Source organism: Mauremys mutica, chromosome 9 (assembly GCF_020497125.1).
Source record: "Mauremys mutica isolate MM-2020 ecotype Southern chromosome 9, ASM2049712v1, whole genome shotgun sequence".
Classification (NCBI taxonomy): Eukaryota; Metazoa; Chordata; order Testudines; family Geoemydidae; genus Mauremys; species Mauremys mutica.
In genome coordinates this window covers 22,939,978-22,966,888 of record NC_059080.1, presented here as the reverse complement: position 1 = coordinate 22,966,888, position 26,911 = coordinate 22,939,978, and the positions used below count along the sequence as shown (strand labels likewise).

Sequence of the window (26,911 nt, the reverse complement as noted above, 5' to 3'; positions counted from 1 at the left end):
GGATCTCCTGCTGACATAGTACTGTCTACACGGGGAGGTGGGGGGGAGTAAGGTCAGTATAACTACGTCGCTCGGGGTATGGATTTTTCACATACTTACTTTGGTATAACTATGTAGTTTAGAGCAAGCCATAGCCTTAATTTAAAATACTACCTGCCAAGCGGAGTCTTCAGCTAAATGCAGTGGGCCATAAAATGCTTCAGATGTGCATATGTCGCTCTCATTTATTTCAGTGGGAGTTGGATGCTTGCATGCACAGCTAGAGCATACCCCAACAGATGTTAATGGTTGGGTTGTTTTTAATATGATGAAATGAGAAATTATAACTCTGTGGTTACTGTCTTGGTGATAACAAAAATATTGTACAATTCCAACTGTGTTAACAAGCACCCTGAAATTGTAACAAACTTCCAGCACCAGAAGTCTAAGTAATACCTCTTATGACACGTCCTCTGCTATTACAGTTCAATTATGGAATAACACTATCAGAACTCCTAGGGACAACTGGATATGAGTGGATAGGACAGGAGCTCAGAAACAGTTGCCATATGTCTGAGCTATTAAAATGACAGAAACTGCAGAACTCAGGGCTTGTTACATAATTCTTGGCAGGAAATCATTTGTGACATGATCATTTGCAGAGTCACATTTGGGCTGAAATATCTGGAAAGAAACTGCAGGTCCCTGAATCTCTATGGATATATGCAAATCACACTGGTTTCTCTATGAATTTCATCTTCCATAAAAGCTAATGCCAGAATAAATGTGCCAGATTTCAAGGCAAGGATGGTGGCCTGTTCTGTCTGGAAAGTAACAAGAACACTGTGGTCACTATCCAAGGAAAAACAAATGTATTATTATCATTACTACTAGGCGAAAGCCCGTGCTGTCACACTGGGGTCATTCGAAAAGTTGTGTGTATTTAAAAAAGCAAAAAAAGTCTGAACTTAAAAAGTGGATTGTAACAGACCACAGATCCAGGGATGTTTGAACCTGGTGATATTCTAAACAAAAGCTGCGCTCAACCATGCTTGTAGCTGTTTCCATCATTTCACATTGACTCAGACGTTCTAGGTGTCAGAGTCCTGGAAACATATTCTATAGATTGCTGCCCTTGTAGTGGGGACGGGGCTAAGTGATGGAATGGGTGAGTGCATTAGCCTATTGCCTCTTGGGAGCGTTCAATTTAGATTAAACCCATGTCTCCAGTTTAGATAGTAAGTCCTTCTAGGCAAGGACCATGGACTCAGTCTTCAAGTGATCTGAGTTTACACTCTGTGCAGCTGAGGAATAAGACATGCTTCTGCTCCCTCCAATCCTTAGATTCTCAGTTTAAATCCACTTTTCCATGTCTCTCCTCCCAGGCTGTTGGGGAGGCAAAATAGCTCCTGGTGTAACTTACAGCAGCAAAGGACAGTTTTAAATCATACCAGCTCTAGTGGTCTCATAGGACCATGATCCCTATATCCAGGGCTGTCCTTACGGGGGTGCAGGGCCTGGGACATAGGTGCCGAGTTTCTAATTTGCTGTATCAGAGGGAATCTTTGGCTGCCCGTTTATGGCTTAGGGCTGAGAATTTGATGTCATGCCATCATTTCTTCTGCAGAGAACCACACTTACCTATGTTACCATATACAAAAGTTTATTAGTAGTAATTAAATCCCAGATTGTCAGAAATTAATTTGCTGGTTGTAGTCAGATCCCCTTTATGCATATCACAGAGCCCCGTATGATTAGCAGTCTCCCTGTTCTTAGGTGGCTTAGGACTTGTTGTAGGTTAGGAATGAAGTATGTTGACAGGACTACATGGTAGAAGCTGGCCCTACTCCTGGTTCTACCCAGAGCTATTGGTTCCTCCCCGCTATATGGACAGCTGGCATAGCAGGGCCTGATAGCTGAGTCACAGTTGAATCACACAACGCTCTGGGTATCTGCAATCTCCTCTCATCCATCAGCTTCTTTTATCCAGACCTCTCCATTGTTCTCTCTTTCTGATCATATCAGACATCACTTCTCTATCCCCGTCTCCATCTGAAATCTCTCCCTACCAACCCAAGCAGTTTTCACTGTCTTCACCTAAAATAACAAGCTTGGCCAAATATTTCTCAGGTAGAGGCCAAAGTTTATTGACTTGTTTCATCTGTATGCGGCATGAATCTCTGACACTATTGCCGCTCTAATTTTAGAGGAAGGTTGAGAGATTTTTTTTCAGTCCCATGGGCCAGTTGGAAATGGAGACGTTCTAAAAATACGAACGTGCATTTTTAGGTCCATTACAATTTGACCCTAGCCCTTGTGGTGATACCGCTTTAAAACATCAAAGAGAACTCTGCCTGTAGCAACTTGTTTTGATTTTCAGGGCTTAGCATTTAACGGTGAGCTAGAAGTCTTGTCCAGGTTTTCATCATCTTGATTAGTGCAACATCCTTTTCTCTGATCTGGACAAATGCTTGCTGTCCTCACTGACAGCCGTTCAGAGTGCTGCTGCAAAGCATAGATGCTGACTTCATGGGTGCTCCAGGACTGGAGCAGCCATTGGGGAAAATTAGTGGGTGCTCTACACCCACTGACAGCCAAGCTCCCCCCCCTCCTTGCCGCCTCTTCCCCCACCCCCAGTGCTCCGTATCCCCGCTCCTCCCCCTTTCTCCCAGCGCTTCCCGCACCCCTGCCGCCTAACAGCTGTTTGGCGGCACTTAGAACTTCCTGGGAGGGCGGGGAAGGAGCAGGGATGCGATGCGCTCAGGGGAGGAGGTGGAGAAAAGGCAGGGCAGGGGCAGAGACTTGGGGGAAGGGGGTGGAATGTAAAGGTGGATGCCCACCTCGGAGGCTGGCACCACGGGTTGATCCATCGCCCACATGTTAAATTTTCAAACGAGCACCTCTGTGCTTTCTCTCATGCTGCTCCTTACACTTGAGAAGAGCTCCCCATAAACATGTGCAAAACTAACTCGCCTTCAAATCCCTCCTTAAAACTTCTCTTTGCCGTGATGCCTAAAAAAACCAATTTGAATGCAGATCTAGTTGTTCTCTTGCTATGGAGGTATGCTTGGATGTAGTCATACTTATGTGCTATTTAGTAATTTAAATACATAACAATTAAGGGGTGATAATCATAGATGTTTGAGATTTTGATTGGTGAATTTGTACAGAGGATGTCAATTGCTCTGAATGGCCCTAATCCTGCAGTGTTTCATCCAGCAATGCTCATCTTGCCTTTACTAGGAATTTTGCCTTGGCAAGGTTGCAGAACTGGGTTTGTGGTTTAGAAATGAACGAATTACAGTTTGCAGGAGAAGATGTTACTGAATATTTTCAAAAAAGCCTTAATCATCCGCCATCAGGCCACACATAATATGGAAGTGTTAATGATACATATGGGGAAAGGGTGAATACCACATGGCAGAGAGAAACTAGGGACAATTTGTTTTCCAAACAGCAGAGATTAAGAGATGGATGTCAGGTTAATAGTGGGAAGCAAAGCTGATATGAGTTCATAGGGTAATTCTGTAGCCAAACCAATTCACTTCTGGGATTGTCTATATAGAGCTGTGTCTCTTGCAGGTCAACAGAGGTTAGATTGCCAGGTTAGATTGCTTTGGAGACACCACACCTGGAACACTAGTTTTAATAATACAAATATGAAAAGACAGAAATAGTCAGTAGTGTGGTAAGCAAACGCCGAGTATATACTTTCAGAGGAGAGACGTAATCATCATAGCCTAGAAAAACTACAAGTACAAGGTGAGGATGTGATACTGGTCCCTGGATCCAGTTCTCCTCACACTAGCCTTAGAGTGGTGCAACATCTGATTTACACCAGTGTAACTGTGAGAAGATAATCCAGCCCTGTCATTACTGTAGAACAATTGTTCTCAACCAGGGGGCTGCAAGCAGGTTTCAGGGGGGCTGCCAAGCAAGGCTGGCATTAGACTTGCTGGGACCAGGGGCAGAAAGCCAAAGCCCCATCACATGGGGCTGAAGCCCAGGGCCCTGAGCCCCACCACCCAGGTCTGAAGTTGAAGCCTTCACGGGGAACCCCTGTCTAAGTTCCCTCTAAGCTGCACAGCCACAGGGGCCTGGACTGGAGAGGAGAGAGGTAGAGGGTTTGTAGGGCTGTGGTGGGGAGAGAGGCCTCTCCCCCGGCCCCAGCCCCGGGGCTGCTGTGGTAGGGAGAGGGTTGGGGAGAGTCTCCTTCCTCTGTCTCGGTCTCTTTCTCTGTCTCTGCCACAGCTCCAGGACAGCCTGCTCCCCAAACCGCTCATTTCCCATCCCCACTTAGGTTTCCAGGCATTTGGTTTTCTACCAGAATGCCCAGTCAAAAAGGAACCCTGGTGGCTCCAGTCGGCACCACCAGTCGGGCTTTTAAAAGTCTGGTCAGTGGCGCAGCAGGGGCCGGAGACTAAGGCAGGCTCCCTGTCTGTCCTGGCTCTGCACAGCTCCCAGAAGTGGCCGACGGGTCCCTGCAGCCCCTAGGCATATGGGCGGCCAGGGAGGCTGCATGCGCTGTCCCCACCCCAAGTGCCAGCTCCACTGCTCTCATTGGCCAAGACATGCAACCAATGGGAGTTGCAGAGGCAGTGCCTGCAGGCACAAGGACAGCACGCAGAGCCTCCCTGGGCGCCCATGCACCTAGGGGCCACAGGGATCTGAGGGCCGCTTCCTGCGAACTGCGGTAAGCGCTGCCAGGACCCCACAGCCTCTCCCACAAGCCAGCCCCTCCTCCAGCCCAGATTCCCCTCCTGCACCGCAAGCCCCTAATCAATTTTGTGTGATTAGGAAGTTGGCAACCCCACACCTCCAACCACAGCCCTCACTCCCTTGCACCTCAACCCTCTGCCCCAGCCCTGAGCCCCCTCCCACACATCATCTCCATATCCGCGTACAAAGCAAAATTCATTCCGCATATGGATGTAAAAAATTAGCGGGAACACTGCCCCCTGTGGCAAGGGGCCTGGGCAATTGCCCTGCTTGCTACCCCCTAACGCTGCAGTTATATGCAGATAGCTGTTGTGGCACAGGCAGGTCGTGGAGTTTTTATAGCATGTTGGAGAGGCCTCAGAAAGAGAGAGGCTGAGATTCCCCTGCCCTAGATTACTTAGAAGTGTTGGCCTTTATCCAGAAAGTGCTGCTCCCTTTTAAATATAGCCCTGTAATACAGGTGCGTACACTGAGCCAGATGTGTTGTGGGTCTGAATTAATGAATGTTGGTACAGTGTTTGTTTGCAGATCCTCAGATGGAAGTTAAATAATTAAATATTATTATTATAAAAATTGCCACACCTGCTACCACAGTTATCTCCTGAAATATAGGAAGATTGAAGCAAAGTTTAATATTAGGTGAAGGTTTCATGTGACAGCCCTGGAGCCTGACATCCTCCTCTTCACAAACAGAAAAAGGGCAGTTCAGTATCCATGCAGATTGTTCAGCTTCTGCTGGATCTGCTAACGAGGGCCAGTTAGGGGTACACATAATTGTGCCTTTCACTAAGAGGACAACAGAATGGAGCTGTGGCCATCAAATCATTTCCCATCCTCCAGACAAATGTGGTGTTTTCAATTTTATTTGTAAATTTGGGCTAAAATTATTTTTAAAAAAAGGTGGGGGTGTGACGATGCGGTTCTGGCGGGACCCAACTGAGAGTGCCAATTCAGGACCAATTGCTCAAACAGGGCAGTCACAGCCCTAGGCTGGGGTTTTTCCACCTCTAAGGCAAACCAAACCAGCCAGACAAAAAGGACTTCGGTTTCACCCCACTGGCTAACCACAAGTCACACAAGCAATTTCCTTAGACACTCCAGTCTCCCAGTATCACCACCAGTGCACTCGTCCTGGGGATGAATGGTTATGAAAACCAACACCCCAATAAAAGAAAAAGGTTCTCTCGATCCCAAAGAATCAAGCCCCAGACCCAGGTCAATATACACATCAGATCTTACCCACAAATCACGCTGTTGCCAATCCTTTAGAATCTAAAATCTAAAGGTTTATTCATAAAGGGAAAAAGGTAGAGATGAGAGGTAGAATTGGTTAAATGGAATCAATTACATACAGTAATGGCAAAGTTCTTAGTTCAGGCTTGCAGCAGTGATGGAGTAAACTGCAGGTTCAAATCAAGTCTCTGGAACATCACCCGCTGGGATGGGTCATTCAGTCCTTTGTGCAGAGCTTCAGGTTGTAGCAAAGTCCCTCCAGAGGTAAGAAGCAGGTTTGAAGACAAGATGGAGATGATGCATCAGCCTTATATAGGCTTTTCCAGGTGTAAGAACCTCTTTGTCCTTACTGTGGAAAATTACAGCAAAATGGAGTCTGGAGTCACATGGGCCAGTCCCTGCATACTTTGCTGAGTCACAAGGCGTGTTTGCCTTCTCTCCATGGGTCAATTGTGTAGCTGATGGTCCTTAATGGGCCATCAAGCAGGCTAAGCAGAGCTAACACCAACTTGTCTGGGATATCACCCAGAAGCACATCACCAACTTGAAATACAGACAGTATAGAGCCAATATACATAACGTCAACTAAAAATGATACATGCACACAGACAGCATAATCATAACCAGCAACCCATAACCTGGTCTTAGACACCTTATATGACCCCCTTTACCTAAGATTTGGTGCCACTACAGGACCTTGGTTGCAACCCATGTTCTATATGGTCCCAATTTATATCAATAATGTCACGGGGGGGTCCATCAAGTCTGCTTGCAAATGCCTTCACTCGGGAACACAGTGAGGGTAATTGTGTGTGTGCATACAGGCTTCCTTTGCACAGGGAATGTGGACGGAGCACACGGTACTCCTTTGAAGAGCTGGCCACGTAAGCTGGTAAATACTTTCAGCTAGTGATTTTGGCAGCTTTTTCATTTCTGGCCACTCCTCTCCACCCCCAGCACACCAGCCACAGTGAAGAATCTGGCTGTTAATGTGCAGTTAAATGCATTTAGAAATTAGACCAAAGAATCTTGCATTATCGTGCAGCCATGTACTCTAGGGTTTCTGCTCCATGAAGGTGTGAATGCAAGCCGTTATGCCATAATAAATCAGCTGTTTTTAACCACTCTAGTGTCAGGTATATTTTTATGCATCACCATAAGTATGCATAGTACCATAGAGAACAAATAAAATGTGGACGAGCTAATCTAATCTTCTAAAAAAGAATAGGAAGCAGATTAGGATTTAGTGTTTCATTTCTCATAGATTGGTTGGCAGCTATTGTGGGGAGTTGTTTGGGGGTTTTTTTGGGGGGGGGTTAAAGATATTCATTCCAAAAGTACTCCAAGTGATGATCAAGCTGCTTTCAGTGCCGTGTTTCCATTGCACTCCATTTATCACTCAAGAAAAGTTCTTTAATAGACCCAGGAGGACTGAAAATTAAATAACCTGTTGTCTCCTAGATGAGTAGTAGTAATTGCTCCCTTGACACATTATCGTCTGAAGGTTTGAGCGGATGTCCATTTGTTATGGCAGAGATTAGTAAAACACAGCAGCTATCTTGGACCTAGTCTCACTTGGCTGAATCTAACAGGAGAATTAAATTCTTCTAAATTCCTCAGATAAGTGTCTCGGATGATCCACACCTGTTCTATACCAATTTCATTATTATTTTGCACCTGAAGAGACATTCCCATCATCTAAAACTCTTGCTATCTGTCTCTGGTAAATATCCCCAGAACTCTCAGCAAAAACAGACTCTAGGATAATAGCTGGTGTCCTGGTCCAACATCCTTCTCCCTCAATAAAGTTGTTTCTAAAGCCCAAAGTTCTGTGAACCATTGTTAATAACAAAATGGCTCTGCCATTTGTCTGCCCAAGCAATGCATTTCAGGACTGTAACTCATTGCTTTATGAAGGGCACTGGCATCCCTACAATATGCAAGGTTCTATACAAAACCCACTTCTCTTCTATACCAGTAGAGAGTGGCAAAGGATTTACTTTGAGAAGGCAGGTTATATTAAAAAATAACCTCAGGACATTTTTGACATAAATAGTTTTGCAAGATTCATAAAAAGCAATTATAGGAATCTGGATAGCATCTGCAGTGACTGGACTCACACTAGGTTTTGAGGGACCTCATGTGAAATAGTATGTGTGTGCCCCCAACCAATTCCCACCTCACATCCATATACCCCCCTCTCCTCCTGCCTTTGACACATCCCTAGGCCGTGACGGAACCAGATATACCTATTTGTGCAGCTCCTCAGCCACTGATAACCCTCCTTCGCAGATGGGCCGTACCCCCACTCCCTGATTTGCCAAACCTTCTGAGGCAGTAGATAGATGGGAAGGCCAGTTAAACGTAATTTCTGTTGGTTTTACAGTTATATGGGGTTGTGGATGGGATTAGAGATGGAGCTCTGGCTGTGTGTGTGTGTGTTGAGAACATTGGAAAAGCAGCACCCTATGTGCTCATGTAGGGATAGGTCTGCGGAAGCTTCTGAGGTTGGCAGATCTTATTGGATGATAAAAGCCTAGAAACTAAGACAGAATGTCTGTTAGAATCAACAGGTATGTTGACTTTATACTTCAGTCTGTTACATGTACCAATACAACATAATGTGTGCCTCAGTACATACCAACTAAAGTTCTCTATACCACCGGGCTGGTTACATTAGGCCTGTGTAATGATGACTTAGCTGGCCCAAGAATATAAACAATGTATTTCAACATGTCACACTCCCAAATGAAGAACTTTAAAATCAAAACAAAACAAGATCTGTCCATCTTGGTGCAATTCCCTTGTTTGTAGCTGAAATTGTCTACAAGCACCATTCAGATAACTTGTGAATTGAGCCCTTGGCAGTTACTTTCTGCACTGAGTTTGAAGTCAGATTGATCTATGCTCACAGCAGGAAGTATGTTCACCTGATTGATTGATTGTGTCTCTGCTTTATAGACTATGGACTAGATTCTGCCCTCTTACACCAGGAAAATCCAGAGCAATTCTACTGAATTCACTGGAGTTACGCCAGATTTATGTGTGTGAGAACAACATATGGTCCATTTATTGTTGAACAAGAATTACTCCGTTTCTTTGAGCTACTCAGAATGAGAGGGGCAGCAATCAAATGGATAAGATGTATCACTAAGAGTATTCATGTAAAGAAAAATAATGCTGATCAGTTACATATCTGCCTTAAAAGAAATTTTTTGTATTTTTGGAGTATATTTTAACTTCACCTTCAGACTGGACAAACAAAAATGTTAATTGGTTGCACCAGAACCTTAAAATTACATAAATGTAGAATGCTTTAGACCAGTACATTAGAATAACTGGCCCCTGTGGTTTGGGCACAGTTTCAGGTGGCTTGTCGATCTCACTTCAGCAGTACAAGAAACTGACTAGAATGGAATGGAAAAATCGTTTCAGGCCAGAAGTCTTAATTCATCATTCAGCTGACATAAAAGCAAATAAGTTTGAATGGGCAGCTTTAATGACACCTCCTGATGTGCTCTGAAATATCCATAAACAATTGTGTAAATCATTTGTTTTATACACTTAACTTATAAATGCGTGGTTTAAAAAAAAATCATAATGAGCTATAAACTTTGACCCAAATTCTAACCTCACTTACACCTAGGGTGACCAGACAGCAAGTATGAAAAATCAGGATGGGGGTGGGGGGGTAACAGGAGCCTATATAAGAAAAAGACCCAAAAATCGGGACTGTCCCTATAAAATCGGGATTTCTCGTCACCCTACTTACACCTTTGTAATCCATTTACTTCATTGGGGTCGCATAGGTGTCAGTGCAGAATTTGGCCCTTTAAATCTAGGAAAAATCGTTACCAAATCATCAGAAAACTAATTAACCTGCCTAACTCCATTAGGCTCTCTTGAAAATCTTAGACCACAGCTCTAGATTTCAGTGAAAAAGTAGAATATGAGAGAGAGAGAGAGAGAGAGAGAGCCAGAAATCTTTTGAGTTTTAATCCTGTCTCTGGAATTGATTTGCTCCTATAGCCTTGAGTCAGTTAACCTCTGTGCCTCAATTTCCACTCCTCCTATAAATCAAGGTAATTACATTTATTTCCCTGCCTCCCAACCTAGTGCTAAATCCACTTGCCTACAGCTGCTCCATTGGTTGACGGGTGTGTATTTCTGGGATATGGGAGGAAACAATACGGAATATATCATTAATTTTATATTCTATTTTGTTTCTTTTGGCCAGACACAGCAGACTTGGAGAAAGTGTATGAGTGTGGAAAATATATGTCAAGAATAAAAATACAATTTGTTTTACAAACACCATCTAAAATGCGCCTAGAGCTCTGAAAAGATGATGGGGAAAATAAAGGAAGTGAAATGGGGATTTGATGATCAAGGAAAAGAGTTTGTCAGCGACATCCACCTGAGCAGCTTTTATTTCAGCACTGAGAAGTAGATCAAATGATTCATAAATGGTGGATGGCTACAGGTGTTGCAAAGCAAATGATGCTAAGGTGTGAGAAGTCAATGTCCATCTGTGGTAAGCACATTGCCACTGCCCCTTGAAGCCCGAAACCAAATCAAACACCCAGCTGAGGAGGCTGGAGAGAGAAGCAAGTGTATGAGAGGGTTGCTTGTTTTGACACTGAGAGCGATAAGACCGTTCTGGGCAGTAGCTTCAAGATATGCCAGTTTGTGACCTAAAAGCTGCATGAGTGTGCCCAAAGGATGGGCTGGATGACTGAGTGCTGTGCAATTATTCACGTCCCTTTCAGTCCTTCATAGAGTTCAGTTTATCATCATTCATGGCATCAAATGCATGGCACACCTCTGCTTTCTTGGAATGTGCATACGTTGACAGTTTATCAGACAGGACACTCGACATTATGGGAAGATGTGAATTCTGAGGGGTTTATCACCTGATTCTGATGACTCTGAACCGCTTCTATTGGATGAAGAAGGCGAGTTATGATTATTCACTTCATAAGTAATGGGGCTGAGCCTCATTGTCTCTGAGACCAATATTCCAAGATTCACTGAATCTTTGAAAGACTCAGATGCGCTGTTGTCAAGGCAACTCACTTTTAAAACAAATATGCTGTAATTTATACATGGCTCACAACTTAGTAAAACCAGGCAATAATGTTTGAGATCATAAATCATCTGAAGACAAATGGGATCAGGTCACATAAGCCAGCAGGGTTCATGGCAGATACATTCTGTCTGACACATTTTGGTGGGGGTGCAGGGATTGAGGCAATAACATAGCAGGCATTTCAGAAAAGCATTCAGATACTGCAATGCAGAGACTCTAACACATAGGCGCTGATAAGAATGTCTCATAAGGCACTATCCTTTAATAAACAAGGAGCTGGCTAGGAGATCAAGGACCAATTGCAATGGTAAAATGGGTCAGGGTGGAGGAAAGTGATGGATGTGGTACCAAACCCTGCAGTGCTGAGTAAAGATGGGCAAATTAGGGAAGGCTCTTGGCTTGATCAGGTTTGGTTTGGCCAAACCAAAACCAAGAGAGGTTTAGATCTGGGTTCCTTATCATCTGAGCATGCAAAGTTCAGGGATTTCAGATAATGATTTGGTACCATCTAGATTAATGGGAGGAGCATCCGCATCCGCATCACTTAAATCATAAGGTTATGAGAACTGGGTTAGAAATAGTCTGAGGGAAGAGAGCTCAAACATGTGCAATGAGGCCCTAGAAGTGAGGCAAGACAAGGACATCATGTTTAAGGCTAAGGTTTAGTCATGGGCATTTTTAGTAAAAGTCATGGACAGGTCACAGGCTGATGTGGCTGGACCCAGGGCTGTCTGAGCAGCTTGGGTGGCCCTGTGATCTGCCAGCTGCAGAAGTCAGAGGTCCCAGAAAGTCACGGAATCCATGACAGACTCGCAGCCTTAATCATGTTTAATGACTTACATGAAGAACAAGAACAGGGATGAGATGCTCTTCGTAAAGTTCCTTGGATGAGAACAGCCCCCAAGTGGGCTGTGTTTGCTGATCTCTCAACATCATGGGATTTCAATGATAAAAATGGGGTTCTTCAGGAGAGAGAGGACAAACAGCTCTCTCCCCATTCCAATGAAAATGATTATTCTCAGCCCTCAGAGGATAAAGGCAGATGAGTTGCATTCCAAGCATGTTCATTTCATGAGCTTGCGGCACTGGCATGGCCTAACACCTGTTAGATCTGGCACTCTGCTTTTGACTCTCACTGAAAGATGGCTTTTCAAAGGACACCCTGAAGGGAAGGAACAGATTTTTTTTGAGGGGGTGTCTCTATGTTTACATTTTAAAGGTTGATCAGAAGTGATTCTGCAGAAATCGATACCAAGATATGACAATGTCTCCAAACACTTGCTGCTCAAGATCAGCTGAGTCAGAGAGAACAACCTCTGTAAAATCAGCCTGTGCAGTGCATTCATCAGCATGGAGTGATTCAGACAAGTGAGGAAGGATCAATATGCAGACCTAACAGGAAGGATTGCTTCAATTTTACTTTGTAGAATACTTAATTTTTTCTTTTCCTAGAATAGTCAGAGAGTTCTTTTAATGTGCCTATGCCCCCAGCTCCCTGGGAGGCAGGGTCCCCCAAGGTGGCCAGTGCATGTGACCCCTCAAGATGCCTCATTAACATCTCTTCATACTTAGGCATCAGCAATTTTATCTAAACTGGCTCATCCAGGCATTTCTGGCTATCACCTTGTCTCATTCAAGGTGCCTTTCCCCATTGGCTTGCCCCTGTCCCCATCAAAGCCTTGTATCCTACTCTGTGGATTGAGTTCTGCTAGGACCATTTGTTACATATTCAGAGTGATTTATTCAGGTCTTGAGGAGGGGGAAGACGTTATTCTTGTCACATGATCACCAGCATTATTGACTATCATTGCATTGATGCTGTGACAGATGATCAGCCCTCTAGGGCATGCTGACTAATGAAGCATTGCAATCAATTTTACCAGAGCTCTTTCATATGGCACAGCACGGGGGAAATCAGCCACCTCGTCTCTGGCACCAGCAGCAGATTTCCCAGAAGGCTCCTTACAAAACAATGACAAAAATTAGACATTTTTCCCCGTGTTCTTTAAAATTCCAAATCTAACTCCATCATGTGACTCTGGTTTGGTTTGAGAGAGAGAAACTTTTGTTACCTACAAAGAAGGCATTTTTGAATGTACTGAAATGGGATATCATTAAAAGAATAAACAGCATGAAAATGAGTGCCACAGATGGTACGGTTTACATAGCAATTCCTGCAGTAGGGACTTCATCTTGGCAGGGAGATCCTGCTCTCTCTCCCAGCATTGCTTCATGGAAACTAGAGTTGGAAAATACCTCCAGGCCAAGGATGGCTTCACCTCTAGTTTGTAAAGTCCAACTCCAACAATATTATTCCTTCCATTACATTCTACAGTGCTTTGTCCACTTTAGTTGTAACTGACTTGAGACATAGTGTTTCCACTACTTCCTACGAGAGCTTTCCACAGTCTGATAGACCACTGGGAAGTTTTTCCTGTGTAAAATTTCCTTCGCTGAATTTCAGGCCATTCGTTTCTCCTAATTATACCCCCTTGGAGCTAAACAATTCCTCCTCCTTCAACTATCTAGAGAAGGTTCAGCTATCCCTAGTTGTTTACCTAAATTCTACATATTAAGCCAGTTTGATCTTTTCCCATAAGCTAGTCCCTCTGGCTCCTTCATCATGTGTACAGCTCTTCTTTAAATTCCTTTCATTTTGTCTTTTCAGTTGGTGTGTTGGCCCTATTTTTGGCTCGCACTTCAACACAAGAAAATGAGGAGGTTTTGAAGGGGGGAGGAGGAGGAAGGACATTTAAAATTGAAGTGTATAACAGGGGGAGAGAGAAAGAGAGATTGAACTGCATGTTTGTGACTTGCTTGGGGGGAGGGGCACACTGAGATCAAACTGCAGAGAATAGGGCAGACAATCCCCAAAACTGGTGATTATTCTAATGATTAGATTCACCAAGCCAGCAACAGAACAGCTCCTACAGTAGCTTACTGGTTACCCAGAAGCCAAATCACTGCTTCCTTAAAGCAATCCAGCCCATTCAGACAGCCACATCAACTAGGGTGAGGGAAAGGAATGGTTCCAGACACTTTTTAGTTTCCTAAAACCAGCATATTTCTGACCTAACAGAGGAGCACAAAGAAGCCATCAGATAATAGCTCCAGCAAGGGAGCCCAGACAGTAGGTGGTGAGTAGCCTGAGTTCTCTCCCACTCATTCCGGCTGTGCAACAGTTGTTTACAGACTACCGAAAAAAGTGCTCTCAGTGCTGCAGAGAGCAAATGAAGACACAGCGTGGTCCCCTCTTCCAAAGACTTTGCAACCCCATTTTAGATCAAATGTAGCTTGTGAGGATAACAGTCAGTAGAAGGTAGAATGGAGGTTGGGTAGGGGTTATAGTGCTAAAGCTGCAGTGTTACTTAGGTCTGCCATGGGCACATCTAGATGGCTCAGAAATCTATCAGCTCTTTTTGGAAAAATAGGGTAACTCCCACTTCTTAGTGGAGGCCTGACAAGTGAGGTGGTAGGAGAGATTGACATGAGGAGAAGGTGGCAACTTGGTTATCTGTGATCAGGAAGCCCTTCTACCCCTAGCAAGGCAGTATGGAAAGAGGCCCAAGGATAGAATTGTTTCCAGGGAGATTGATACATAGGGCATTATCCATATCACCTGTTACTGGCGATGACAATTAATAGGAAGAATATGCTTCTTTTTACAGTGCAACCTGCATGTATCGGACATCATAAGTTTATGGAGGGGATGGTATGATGGGATAGCCTAATTTTGGCATTTAATTTTGGCAATTGAACTTTGATTTTCAGCAGGTAAGTATGCCCAGTGGTCTGTGATGGTATGTTAGATGGGTTGGGATCTGAATTACTACAGGGAATTCTTTCCTGGGTGCTGGCTGGTGAGTCTTGCCCACATGCTCAGGGTTTAACTGATCGCCATATTTGAGGTCGGGAAGGAATTTTCCTCCAGGGCAGTTTGGCAGAGGCCCTGGAGGTTTTTCGCCTTCCTCTGCAGCATGGGGCATGGGTCACTTGATGGAGGATTCTCTGCAGCTTGAGGTCTTCAAACCACAATTTGAGGACTTCAATAACTCAGACATAGGTTAGGGGTTTGTTATAGAAGTGGATGGGTGAGATTCTGTGGCCTGCTTTGTGCAGGAGGTCAGATTAGATGATCATAATGGTCCCTTCTGACCTTAAAGTCTATGAGTCAGAAGAAGGATATTGAAGGCAGAGACTGAGTTGGGCTGTGTAGATTTCTCTCTGCGTTGCTGGGAGGAGGGCTGCAAGAGGAAAAACTAAGAGAGTCCATGATTTTACTGAGGAAAGTACTTTAGCCTTTTCTGTTGCACTTTTTATCTGAGGACCTCAGTTTATTAGTAGTATAACTACATTTCCAGTATTGCAACCATTGACCGGGGGTTTCATCTGGGACATAGTAGGTTCCTCTGAGGTTTAACTGCCCCTTTTAATGCTTTGAGTCATGATTTGTTTCATTACTAGCTGGAAAGTAATGTACTAGGAGCAAAGAGGAGTTTCTGGTTGAACAGCAGAGCTCAAAGTAAAAGTGCTCACTGTTAAAATAATCTAGTTAGGGCTAAATCCTGCCCCTTTCTGTTCGGGTTGCCAGGCGTCCATTTTTCAGCCTGAACGCATGGTTGAAAAGGGGCCCTGGTGGCTCTGGTTGGTACTGCCAACTGGGCCGTTAAAAGTCCGGTCAGCAGCGCAGCAGGGGCCCAGGACTAAGGCAGGCTCCTTGTATGCCCTAGCTCTGTGCAGCTCCCGGAAGCAGCCCCCAGGTCCTTGCAGCCCGGAGGCTCATAAGCAGTCAGGGAGGCTCCGCAGGCTGCCCCCACCCCGAGTACCGGCTCTGCTGCTTTCATTGGCCGGGAACCATGACCAGTGGGAGCTGTGGAGGCGGCGCCTCCCTGGCTGTCCATGAACTTAGGGGCTGCACTGCAGGGACCTGTTGGTCACTTCCTGGGAGCCACGGTAAGCGCCGCCGGGACCCAACACCCTGGCCGGAGCCTGCAACCCCCCCTGCCCCAGCTCTGAGCCCCCTCCTGCACCCCAAACCCTTCATCCCCAGCCCCACACCAGAGCCCAAACCCCCAGCCAGAGCCTGCACCCCCTCTTGGAATGAGAGGAAGGATGGTATAGTGGTTACGGTAGTGGAACCTAGGAGATCTAGGTTCAATTTCTGGTTCTACCAGTTTCCCCTTGTGATATGGGGCAAGTCATGTGATCGCTGTGCCTCCGTTCCCCCTTTATAACATGTCTGTCTGTTTAGGCTGTGAGCACTCCATGGCCAGGACTACTCTTACTATTTGTACAGCTCACTATCGGGTTGATCTCAGCTCTGTAATACAAATAATAGTCAACGTGATGGCATGGCAGGGTTGAATTTAGGAACCTCTTGCAGGGAGTTGGAACTGCCTTCATGCCTCTAAGTGCTGCATGGGAGAGGATTCCTCCATCCCCCACATCCAGGAGGGTTAGGGGCAGCACAGTGAGAGGAAGTGGGAGGCCCTGTGAGTCACTGTGACTGTTCTAACCAGATGTTATGGATGTGTGAATGCACTTTTATGTGCATACTGTTGAGCATTTGGGCCAAACTGAAGAGCAAGTGCCACTAAAAGAAGCTAAATCTTGGCTCCATGCAAAGGATAAGCAAACAGAAGGAAATGTTTCCTGCACAGCATGCTCATTCTGGTCTCTCTACTGTGACTAGTCAACTAAGTATTGAAGACAGAAGGTAGAGAACATGAGGAGTGCAATAGGCCACTAATGAGGTCCTCTAAACATTGCACTGGTTCCAATTAAATATAATCCAATTAGCAATCCAGCTGCTTTGAAAGTCACATTCTCATTATAAACATATTTCATTTACTTTTAAACAAATCTAGAGACCATAATTTGGATGGGTCACAGTTCTTACTTTTAGCCACATTCTATGCCATTTCTTTGACAGAAAAGAAAAACAATACAATTTAAATCTGCGTCATTTATTCAATTATCTCCCCGTACTTGGCAAAGGAACAGTTCCCAAAAATATCCTCCTTGTAAGCAGCAGGGTTTGGTTTCAGCCATGACTCAGTAGTACACATTACCAGTGGACTTATCAGGGTGGTTTATTTCCATTATGCCTATTGTGAAATGTTTTCAGTATGTTGCACCTTTAACTAGAGAGGAGACTCTCCTCCCTTTTGCACTTTGCGCTCAGTGGCAGCCTGTTATGCACAGGAAACGCACACTGTGCTCTGTCTTGTGGAGTATTTTTTCTTCTGTTTTGTGATTTAATATAAATCAGAGGTGAACCTGACTGAAAGTCTGTGGCTGCTCTTTGTGCACAGGAAAACCGTGTCAGTGCCTGCAGAATTTAAGCTTTCATTTAAAGAAAATTAAATTTGAAATTGTACAAAAAGGGTTTTAGATTGAAAGTGTCTAGGGGCAGGCACCAGGTTTGAGTTCTGGACAGGGCTGAGCAGACTGATCTCAAGGCCTCGTGTTGCAATCGCTGTCTTTCTTCAGCAGGGTAAGGCTGGATGGGGTTCTCTCACAGACTACCGTTGCTGATCTTTTCACTGCTACGGGAGGAATTGCTGCTGAGAGCAGCACCGGGCATGGCTACACTGCAGCTGGGAATGAGCCTCCCAGCCTGGATAGACAGATTTGCACTAGCGGGGCTTGAGTTGGCGTGCTAAAAAATAGCAAGTATGGACGTTGTAGTTCAGGCCTACCTGACCCCACCTTGGGTCTGGGCTCGGGTGGTTAGCCTGAGTCTCCATTGGAGAGGCAATGGCCACACCGCTCTCTTTAGCTCACACTAGCAGGGCTCAAGCTAGTGTGTCTGTCTACCTGGGCTGGGAGGCCCGCTCCTGGCTGCAGTGAAGACGACATTTCCCTCCATCATACCCCCAGCTCTGGGGTTGAGCATGCTGAGTCCATCGTGCTTGCAGCTGCAGTTCCATTTAACTCTCGATTACACACAGTGCTCCCTGTGCTAGTATCAATGCCATGTACGTGCTGCTGATAATCTACCGTCTTCCGTTACTCAGCGTCTACGGCTCCTTGGGTATATTTGATCTTTCTTTCTGGTGCAAATGAAAACAGAATCTGGCCTTCTCTGAGTTAGCAAGTAAAGTGGAGGGTGGGAGGTTTTTAAAGGAGACATGCTGTGTAATAGATTTGCTTGTCCGGAAAAAGGAAAAATAGCAGCCAAATTGTTCTGCAACATTCTGTAATTGTGAGTAACTGAACCTGAACACCATAAACACTAATTTCCAATAGAGGCTGCTCTGTCTATCAGCAGTGCAGTCTTGCTGTTCTTGCATCACCCCAATAGTCTGTGGCTTTGTTAATCAATTACTGTTGAGCTGTTTATGGAGGGTTGATGTATTATTTGTATATATTCCTCCTGCTCTGCCCCCTCCCTGTAGTTTGTAATTCTATAGCAACAAAATTGCCCAGATGCGTCTGTGGCCAGTGAGCAACAACCCAATAGAGCAGCAGCACCGCTCTGTGCAATTTATTTCTATATTTCTGAGCCTCCACTGAGTTTCTTCCAATGTAGTTTCTTTGTTTGTGCTGAGAGGTGAATGAAAAGCTAAAAGGATTTATTCAGACCAAGAATAATTTAACAATAACAACCTAGGATAAAGCAAATCAGCTAGACTAAAGAAAAGGGCTAATTTATGAATTTACTGTCACTGATCCACAGTGTGTGCTATGATAACCTTTATACAGTTTTTCTGGAGTGTATTCACCTTCGTGACAAGGCCTGGACCTCCAGATAGCTCATGAGAGGTGGGGATGGGGGAGCTGTGACTCTCTGTCCCTGAGACTCAGTCCCTGGCATAGAATCATAGAATATCAGGGATGGAAGGGACCTCAGGAGGTCATCTAGTCCAAGCCGCTGCTCAAAGCAGGACCAATCCCCAACTAAATCATCCCAGCCAGAGCTTTGTCAAGCCTGACCTTAAAAACCTCTAAGGAAGGAGATTCCACCACCTCCCTAGGTAACCCATTCCAGTGCTTCACCACCCTCCTAGTGAAAAAGTTTTTCCTAATATCCAACCTAAACCTCCCCCACTGCAACTTGAGGCCACTACTCCTTGTTCTATCATCTGCTACCACTGAGAACAGTCTAGATCCATCCTCTTTGGAACCCCCCTTTCAGGTAGTTGGAAGCAGCTATCAAATCTCCCCTCATTCTTCTCTTCTGCAGACTAAACAATCCCAGTTCCCTCAGCCTCTCCTCATATGTCATGTGCTCCAGCCCCCTAATCATTTTTGTTGCCCTCCGCTGGACTCTCTCCAATTTTTCCACATCCGCATCAGCACCTGTTTCTCTCTGTGGCTCCTTTAGTTGGTCCAAATGAGCTGGACCCAGCTTGAGAGTTACTTTGCTGGTTGCAGGGTTTCCAAAAGATGTTTGCAGCAACACTGGATGGGCTTTTCTATTTAATAGTCACCTGGAATCAGAGGTTGCTCAAGACGTTCTGCCTAAGGCAACAGATTGTCATCAGGCCAGCCCCCTTCTGCTACATAGCATGCACCCTGCGCGCATTAACAGGCTCTGGGTTTGTAAAATTTTTGGTGTGGCTTGGGTTTGGGGGGAAGTCCAGTGGGATGCAAGGAAGAGCCCCCTATACTGATAAGTCGGGGCGGGGGGAAGTGAAGCCCCCTAGGTAAGAGAAAAAAATGAAAGTAAGGGTGCAAGGAGAAGTCTGGTCCACACGGACTAAATAGAACTGTGGTGCTAACCTAGCTACTGCCCTGGCCTGGGTGGGTAAATCACCCCACCCCACCCCGACCAAGTTCTGGTATAAAATGTATATGGGACCTAAGTGACTCCTTTAAAACAGCACCCCCATTTCAAAGGGGTGCCCCATGCAGACAGTATTGACCCTCTGTAGCTCCCTGACCAAGCTAAGTCCAGCTTCCCTATCGGAGCGGCAAATAGAACAGTATGTCGCTCTATAAACAGTCTTCTCTGGAAGGACCCTACTTGGGTCTCTTACCCCGAGCAGCCCTGCCCAGCCCTGCATTAGGGATCTATACCTAAGAGCACCATGTGTTGGTACTCATTTCCTGTGAGTACCTCATCTAGCCCTGGCCACCCATCCTGAGCAAACCCCTCTGAGTGTTGATCTGAAGGCATTGTAAGGTGTGGGGGAAGCTGCAGCAGGCAAGGTGGGGTCCCCGATAGGCTGAGGGAAGGATGGGGACCAAGCAATACATGAGTGGAACAATGAGGGAGATAATACAGGGGGCTGGAGACTGAACATAGGGAGCCATGACATGGGGGCTATATAGGGTGGGTTTGCGATGCATTGGGGGACAAATGGGATGGTGGGGACTAGGATATGGGGGGCAGATGGGTGGGGATAGTTAAGAAAACAGGGCAGATGAGGCAGGGGGATACACAGGGGGCATATCGGGTAGGATGCTAGAGAAGGGGGACAGGAGATGGTGGGGCAGGAGAACTGGGGAAGGGAGCAGATCCCAGGCGGTCTGGGGTAGATAAGATGGTGAGAGATAGATGGAGGGTAGGAGCCAGAGTGGGAGATGGGCTAGGACATGGGAGGGAGATTTGGGACAGGAAGTTAGGACACAGAGGAAATGGGGAGCAGGGACAGATGGAGTAGGGTAGGACATGGGGGTAGGAGGTCTAGGGCAATGGGGCAACGGGGTCAGGAGGTGCTACTTACCTGGTCACTGCCCACTCCCAGAGGCCTTTGTCCTCGGGCTAATCCAAGGAGAAGTCACCAGGGGCTGGGCTATGGGCTCACCCAGGCTGCCCTCATCAGGCCAGGCCCTCTAGTGGCATGGTCTGTGCCAAGGCCTGTGTGTGTGTTGGGCACCCTCCTGATGCGCATGAACAGTCTGTTAACAGGGCCGGTGTTGGGGTAGAAGGAGGGGCCCTCGCGAAGGTAAGTTGCAGATGGCAGGGCTCGGGCCCGAGTGGCAGGGTTGGGGTTCACTCCTTAGACTCACTGTGGGCCAGGGCAGAAACTAACTCTAGCCCTGTTAATGGGACTTGATCTAGTCCTGTTTCAAAGCAGGTTAAGGGATGACTAATGTGCAGCAGGGTACAGACAGTCTGCAGTGCAGCAGGTATCACACCCCAGGCTGCTGTGAATCTGCTGCCCAAGGCAGCTGCCCAGCTTGACTGTGCCTAGAGTGGCCTTTGCCAGGAATACAGTATTTAGGGACTAGGTTAAAATGGTAAAGCAAAGCCTAAATGCACATCTCTCACCTAACTTGTCAGCTTCTTGCCCAGTGAGGTGGGCCTCTCTGTGTCATGGCCTGGTGGGAAGGCAGCAAACCACCCTGGTCTTGCTGAACTATCCTGGATTCAACTACCCCTCTGCTGGGACGGCAGGATTCTGATCCCACTCCCCTAACACCTTAGACCTTTGTTTCAAGTTCTACTCTTTGTTTGCATGTGTCCTGCTCCCTACCCACCCACTCCCCCCACCATGCTCAGGTAGAGGAGGGGTTGAGGTCAGACTTGTAGTTGCCCATCTGGTCTCTGTGGCCAGTAGTAATTAAAAAATTAATGGCCTAGTTGCTGGTTTCCATTTTATCTCCAAGATATCTTCATTCACATGCTGATAGTCTTGATAGTCTGTTCATACCAACATGTGTGCGTGTGAGACCTACACCTAGGCAATCCCACTTATTCCCCTGTCTCGGAAAATAAATTAATCCCTTAATATGGAGTGGTTAGCCAAACAAAAGTGAGTGGGGAAACTGAGTCACGCATACATTCCCTACTATGTCTCCGGCTGAATTATTAGATTTGGAGGTCTCCGCTTCAACTCCCAGTAGACTGTGATCCCTCCCCTCCTCTTGGTTTTGCTATCCATTGTGCTAAAGGTCCTTTCCCCATGCAAATTACAAATACCAATGTACTTCTGGAGTTACTGTCAGCAGCTATTATGATGTGCCTGAGCCGCTACAGCCACTGCACACAGTACCAAAGAGCTAATTACTCATCAAACATATGCAACACGCATTCCCTTCATTGCCAGAAGAGGCCATTACTTTGATGGTTTTTATACTATGCCTTAGGTTATTTGGCATTAGTGTTTGTGTTTTTTAAAAAAAGGCAAAGTATAACGCACATCACTGTTAAATAGCACAAAAACAAAACCGGTGTTTTGGCTGACTATACATCAAAGCCATTAAGAACAATATAAAAGAACTGAATTATTAGGAGCGTAGACCATGGTTAATAAGAGGGAAAGTAGATGTCAGCCTACTTGGAGAAATGTGGTGTGTGTTTATGGACATTAGGAAGTAATTTGACAGAGCACTAATAAAGTCAAAAGAGAGAGCTTTTCATTTCAGACCTGCAGCAAATGTTAGGTGGTGCTGCTTAGACAGAACAGTTTAATTTTCTTTACAGATTATGGCCCTGTCCCAGGAAAGCACTTGCAGAACTTTATACAACTCAGTGGGGCTACTCACAATTACACCTGTGCTTTGCTGAGTCAGGGCAACATCGAAACTGCAAGCAAAATGCAGTATCCTAAGTAAGAGGAACCTGTGCCACTAGTTTCTTTTTATGTTTGGTGCCTAAGATAGTGGTATATGCTAAAAGAAATTTAATGAACCAAGGAGGCAAATTCTCCTCTCATTGGCACTGAAGTCAATAGAGTTACTCGGGGTTTATACTGATGTAAATGAAAGGTGAATGTGGTAAATATCTCTACTTATTGCAGTAAGTCAACGAGTAGGATTCCTCTGAGGTATGAACACTGTTATCTTGGCCTCACAGCACTGCTGTGAGTGCCAACACACCCTCCACACTCAATGCCCTCATAGAAAGCTAGAGACATGAATGCTGCACTCATATAGCCATTTCTATTTTTCAAGTGCTGGACGAACATTAAGGATTAGGTTGAGTCTGAGCCACGTGGGTGTGCAGAGAGGTGAGGGAAGGCAACTAAGGAGTTTTCCCTCCCCATATCCCCCTGTGCAGCAGCTGGGTACCATTGTAGTCCCTGTCATCCCTAAACAAATTGCCCCCACAAATACCTTTAGAAAATGTATCTCTTAACGCTCATGTGTAGTGGAGACACAACGGTACCTACCTGCCCAAGTCCTTAATGTTTGTAGAGTGCTTTAAAATTGTCAGATATAAGACGATCACCAAAGCAAAGGAGCGTTGGAGAAAAGCAAGGATTCCACATGAGCTGAACGTGATTGTGTTATAATTATTGCTCTGAATAAAACAGAACTGATGTGCTTAAATAACATAAATAACCTGGCATTAGGTCCATTTAGCTGTTTCTGCCTCTGACAGCCACTCATGAGAGAGGATTCCCCTCCCCTCCCCATTCCCCACCCTTTAAACGTGTTGTCAACGGGATCTTCTCTGGATGCAGTTTCCTTGCCAGACCTGTGTGTGAGATAACAGGAGACACTAGGGGTCTGAGTGCGCAGAGCATTGGTAATGGAAGAGAGGTTAAACACAACCAGGTAGTATGCAATCAAAGTTCTTGCCACTGAGAGCAGTTCAGTGGCCTGTGTGAAATGGCTTTGGTGGTCTTAGTTTAGCCCTTGGCAAAACAGGGGGCCACACCATTATTCTCTGAGCCTGCTGGGCTGTCTAAACAGAGAGGCTGAAAGTGCCATGAGACTCCTCTCGCCCCAAAGGCAGCCCCTCTGGGTCAGAATGTGGGGAAATTTTGCCATGCCAGTGCCCTGGTTGTAGTTCTCCTGTGTCTGAACAGAGGAATTGAATCTCCCCGGCTTCAACCTAGTACTTTATTACCCACCCCTCAACCCACAGAAACCACAGAGTTGTGATAACAGCAGAATGTCCAGTACAGGCTAACTCTCCATGCGCATGGGAAGGGATTCACTGACCTAGAGAGCCCTTTCATCTCGAATACCTTTGACTCTGTGTAGTTTGAGTGAGATGTACAGGAGGTAAGGTAAACCCAGCCCACTTGCAACTGCCACTTTCTTTGTTTCAGGAGTTCCCTTAATCTCAAGGCTCAGGCAGTCTCATTAACCGTAGGGAGCATGAAGGATAAACTTGCACTGGTGTTCTCAACAAACTCTGCTACTGGCACTTTAGCACGTGAAAACCTGTTTCTCCCTTCATGTGTTTAGACTTCACTTGTGCTTCAATACAACTTCATGGCACAGGATGAGATCCCTGATCCGTGTCTTTGTCTGAGAACCCCAGTTGAGCTAAAATGTAAGCCTCTCTTCAAGCATGCTCCTGCGGCTTCTCCTCAGAGCTGAGAGCATATTGGCCTTTCCCATGCCTGGCACACAGCGATTAACTCTGAAACAGTCAAAAATGCTAGGGTAGCTTAAATAAAACAATGTGTATTTTGATATGAAGAGTGGAAAGAGCATCAATGGACATGAAAATAAATCACAAAGCTTCGTAGCATATCAGCTCCCCACTCTACTAGGAACTGTACAAACACTTAAATATTGCACTTAATTTACACTTGCAGATTAACAGAGTTTTAATGCAGGGAACTGTCAAGGCATTTTGCAGCATGTGTAAAAGCTCCACCCCCAACCACTTATAGTAAACCCCTGAAAGCCTGATACTCAAATGTGTTCCCTGTAGCATGCATATATATGCATTGTGATGTGTCAGCAGTGCCAAAGGCTGAAGCACAGCTACTGTTATGTTCTTGATGGATCTCCTTAGACACTGTGACACAGTGTACTGTATGTGTTCTTCCTGCTTCTCATAAAAAGCAGAGAAATCAGATACAAATAAAGTGCTTTCTCCTATCTATTCTCATCTTTCTTTATTCACAAACACCAACGATTATCTTTTTCCTCAGATTACTTGGGTTCAGTGTAAGATCATGGTTCATGGTCACTTAGGGAGACCATGTCCAGCCCAACTCTGGCAGCTGGGCAAAGATAGAACTCAGCCTGAGAGCTCTTGTCTCCTCATTCTTTCCTTCATTAGAAAGAGAAGACCCAAGCAAGTGAGGCTGCTTCAGTGGAGAGAGAATTTGCTGTGAGAAAAGTCTTCATAATTGCTTCTCCCCCTTTGGGAAAAGGAAGGCACTTGGAGATCCTTTTCACTCCCACAGCCCCTCTTCAGCTAGCTGAAAGGGGAACGCTCGTGGGAGGAATTTTTGTTGACAAAGTACTGAGGGCTCCTTGTTTGGCTTTATGAAGTGACTTGTGCTCCATGCTTGTGGGTAAAAGGCCTTACACAACTCCTAAATTACTTGATTGTTTTTAGACATGAGTTTGAATCCATCATCCAGTATGGACCTCCTGTTGCGTCTTAACCTCCTTTGCCTCTCGAGGCGGATGATCATACCCAGCAGGAAGCTGGCAACGAGGAACAGCACAATCCCTGCAACAGCCAGAACGATGACTGTGACCTCCACTTGCTCCTGAGCCATCTTAACTCCAAACACAACGACCTTATGGGACTCGTCCTCAGGAGAGGTCACTGAGAGCAAACGAAAGGAGAAAGTGACTGTTGGGGGGGCAGGAATGAGACGATTTAAGGCATCTGAGAAACAAGGAGAAAGGGGAGTAGAGGGGAAGGAGAGATTCAGTATATGGGAGGGGCCTATCAATTGTTGCTCAATCCCACAGGTCTCTCATCCTTCAGGCTGTGAAGGAATTTGCAGAGTGAGCAACAATTTGCCCTTCTGTAAACCCTTCCATCCAAGGATCTCAATGTACTTCACAAAAATTCACGCATTAAAACTCACACATCCCTATTAGCAAGTATCATTATCCCCCTTTTTACAAATAAGGAAACTGAGGTACAGAGGCAAAGTGACTTGCCCAAGGAGTACACGAGACTCATCCTGCATCATTTTGCTGCTGTTCCAAGTCACTGGCCCTGGTAGCTAAATGACCATGGTGTGCCATTAAATCTTACGCTTTCCAATATTGCTGTTGCTGCTTTTGTTCTGCAAGGATGTGAAAAGCTTTTGAGAAGCAAGACTTGCTTGGCTAATTGTGTGAAGAACTGTAGACCAGGGGGTTTGATTAACATGTAGCTGCTTGAGACTGGTATAAAATTAACTGCTTACTCCTATAACTCCTGACAGGTTTTCTATTTCTCCTCTGTTTAGTGCTCATTTTGAACAAGGAAAATATTCTTTGATAGCTCTGAAATGATGGCAGGGATAGGAGGGAGAAATTGGAAATATAGGGCCAGATCCTCAGCAGGTCTAAATTGCCTCTGAAGACAATGGAGCTCCTCTGTCCATTCATTCCAGCTACAGATCTGGCCTGTGTATTTTGGGTGTAGTAATTCTGATGCAGTATGAAAAGGGATGAGGGAGAGCAACCCAGAGTCAATTTTTTCAATGAACTCCCTGCGGCAGGCAATTTTAAAAGCTCATACGTGAGATGATTCTGAACCTTTAAATACTTCTTTCCCCTATTAGTTCTATTGAATCACTTCAGAAAACATTGGTTCAAGCAATTAATTTCCCTGAGATCATGTTAGGAATTGTGATGGTGGATGTTTAGGCTCCTTTTTGGAAGAAATGGACAGGAAAATACATACTGTACGTTTTAACGAGGAAATAAAGCTAATGTTTGACACTGACAGCGTCCCTCAGGTAGAGGGCTCTTGTGGTCATTTATAAGAAGAGTGAGACTTTTACAAATGTGTCTATGAAAGCTGTTGGGCTTGGTTGACAGAGCAAGGGAAGTTATCCTCACCCCAACTTCCTATTTTTACTCTATATGAGTTTGAAGCTTGAAATCCCTGTGCAGATGAATAAGTACATGATAAATGCAATATAGTGGGAGATCCTTCTGTTCTCTGTTCAGTGGGTTAGCCTCAGGGGTAAATTTATCTGAGGTGCAACCTCGTTGAAGACAGCACTACGCTAGGCATGAATCTGACCTTTGTTTAGCCTAACCAAAGGAAGGCTGAGGGGAGATGATTGTTCTCTA

The 26,911-nt window shown here is 45.4% G+C and overlaps 1 protein-coding gene and 1 long non-coding RNA gene across 4 annotated transcripts in view; one reads left to right on the top strand and one right to left on the bottom strand.

Moving 5' to 3' along the window:
- LOC123377266 overlaps window positions 1–26,911 on the top strand; it is a 60,915-nt gene that overhangs the window by 19,781 nt on the left and 14,223 nt on the right. The window lies entirely within an intron of this gene.
- HEPH (hephaestin) overlaps window positions 24,322–26,911 on the bottom strand; it is a 34,625-nt gene continuing 32,035 nt past the window's right edge. For both annotated transcript variants that reach the window (XM_045029933.1, XM_045029934.1), the window contains exon 22: window positions 24,322–25,439. In XM_045029933.1, coding sequence (XP_044885868.1) covers window positions 25,201–25,439 — 239 coding nt within the window. In that variant the 3' untranslated portion in view covers window positions 24,322–25,200. The remainder of the gene's footprint in view (window positions 25,440–26,911) is intronic.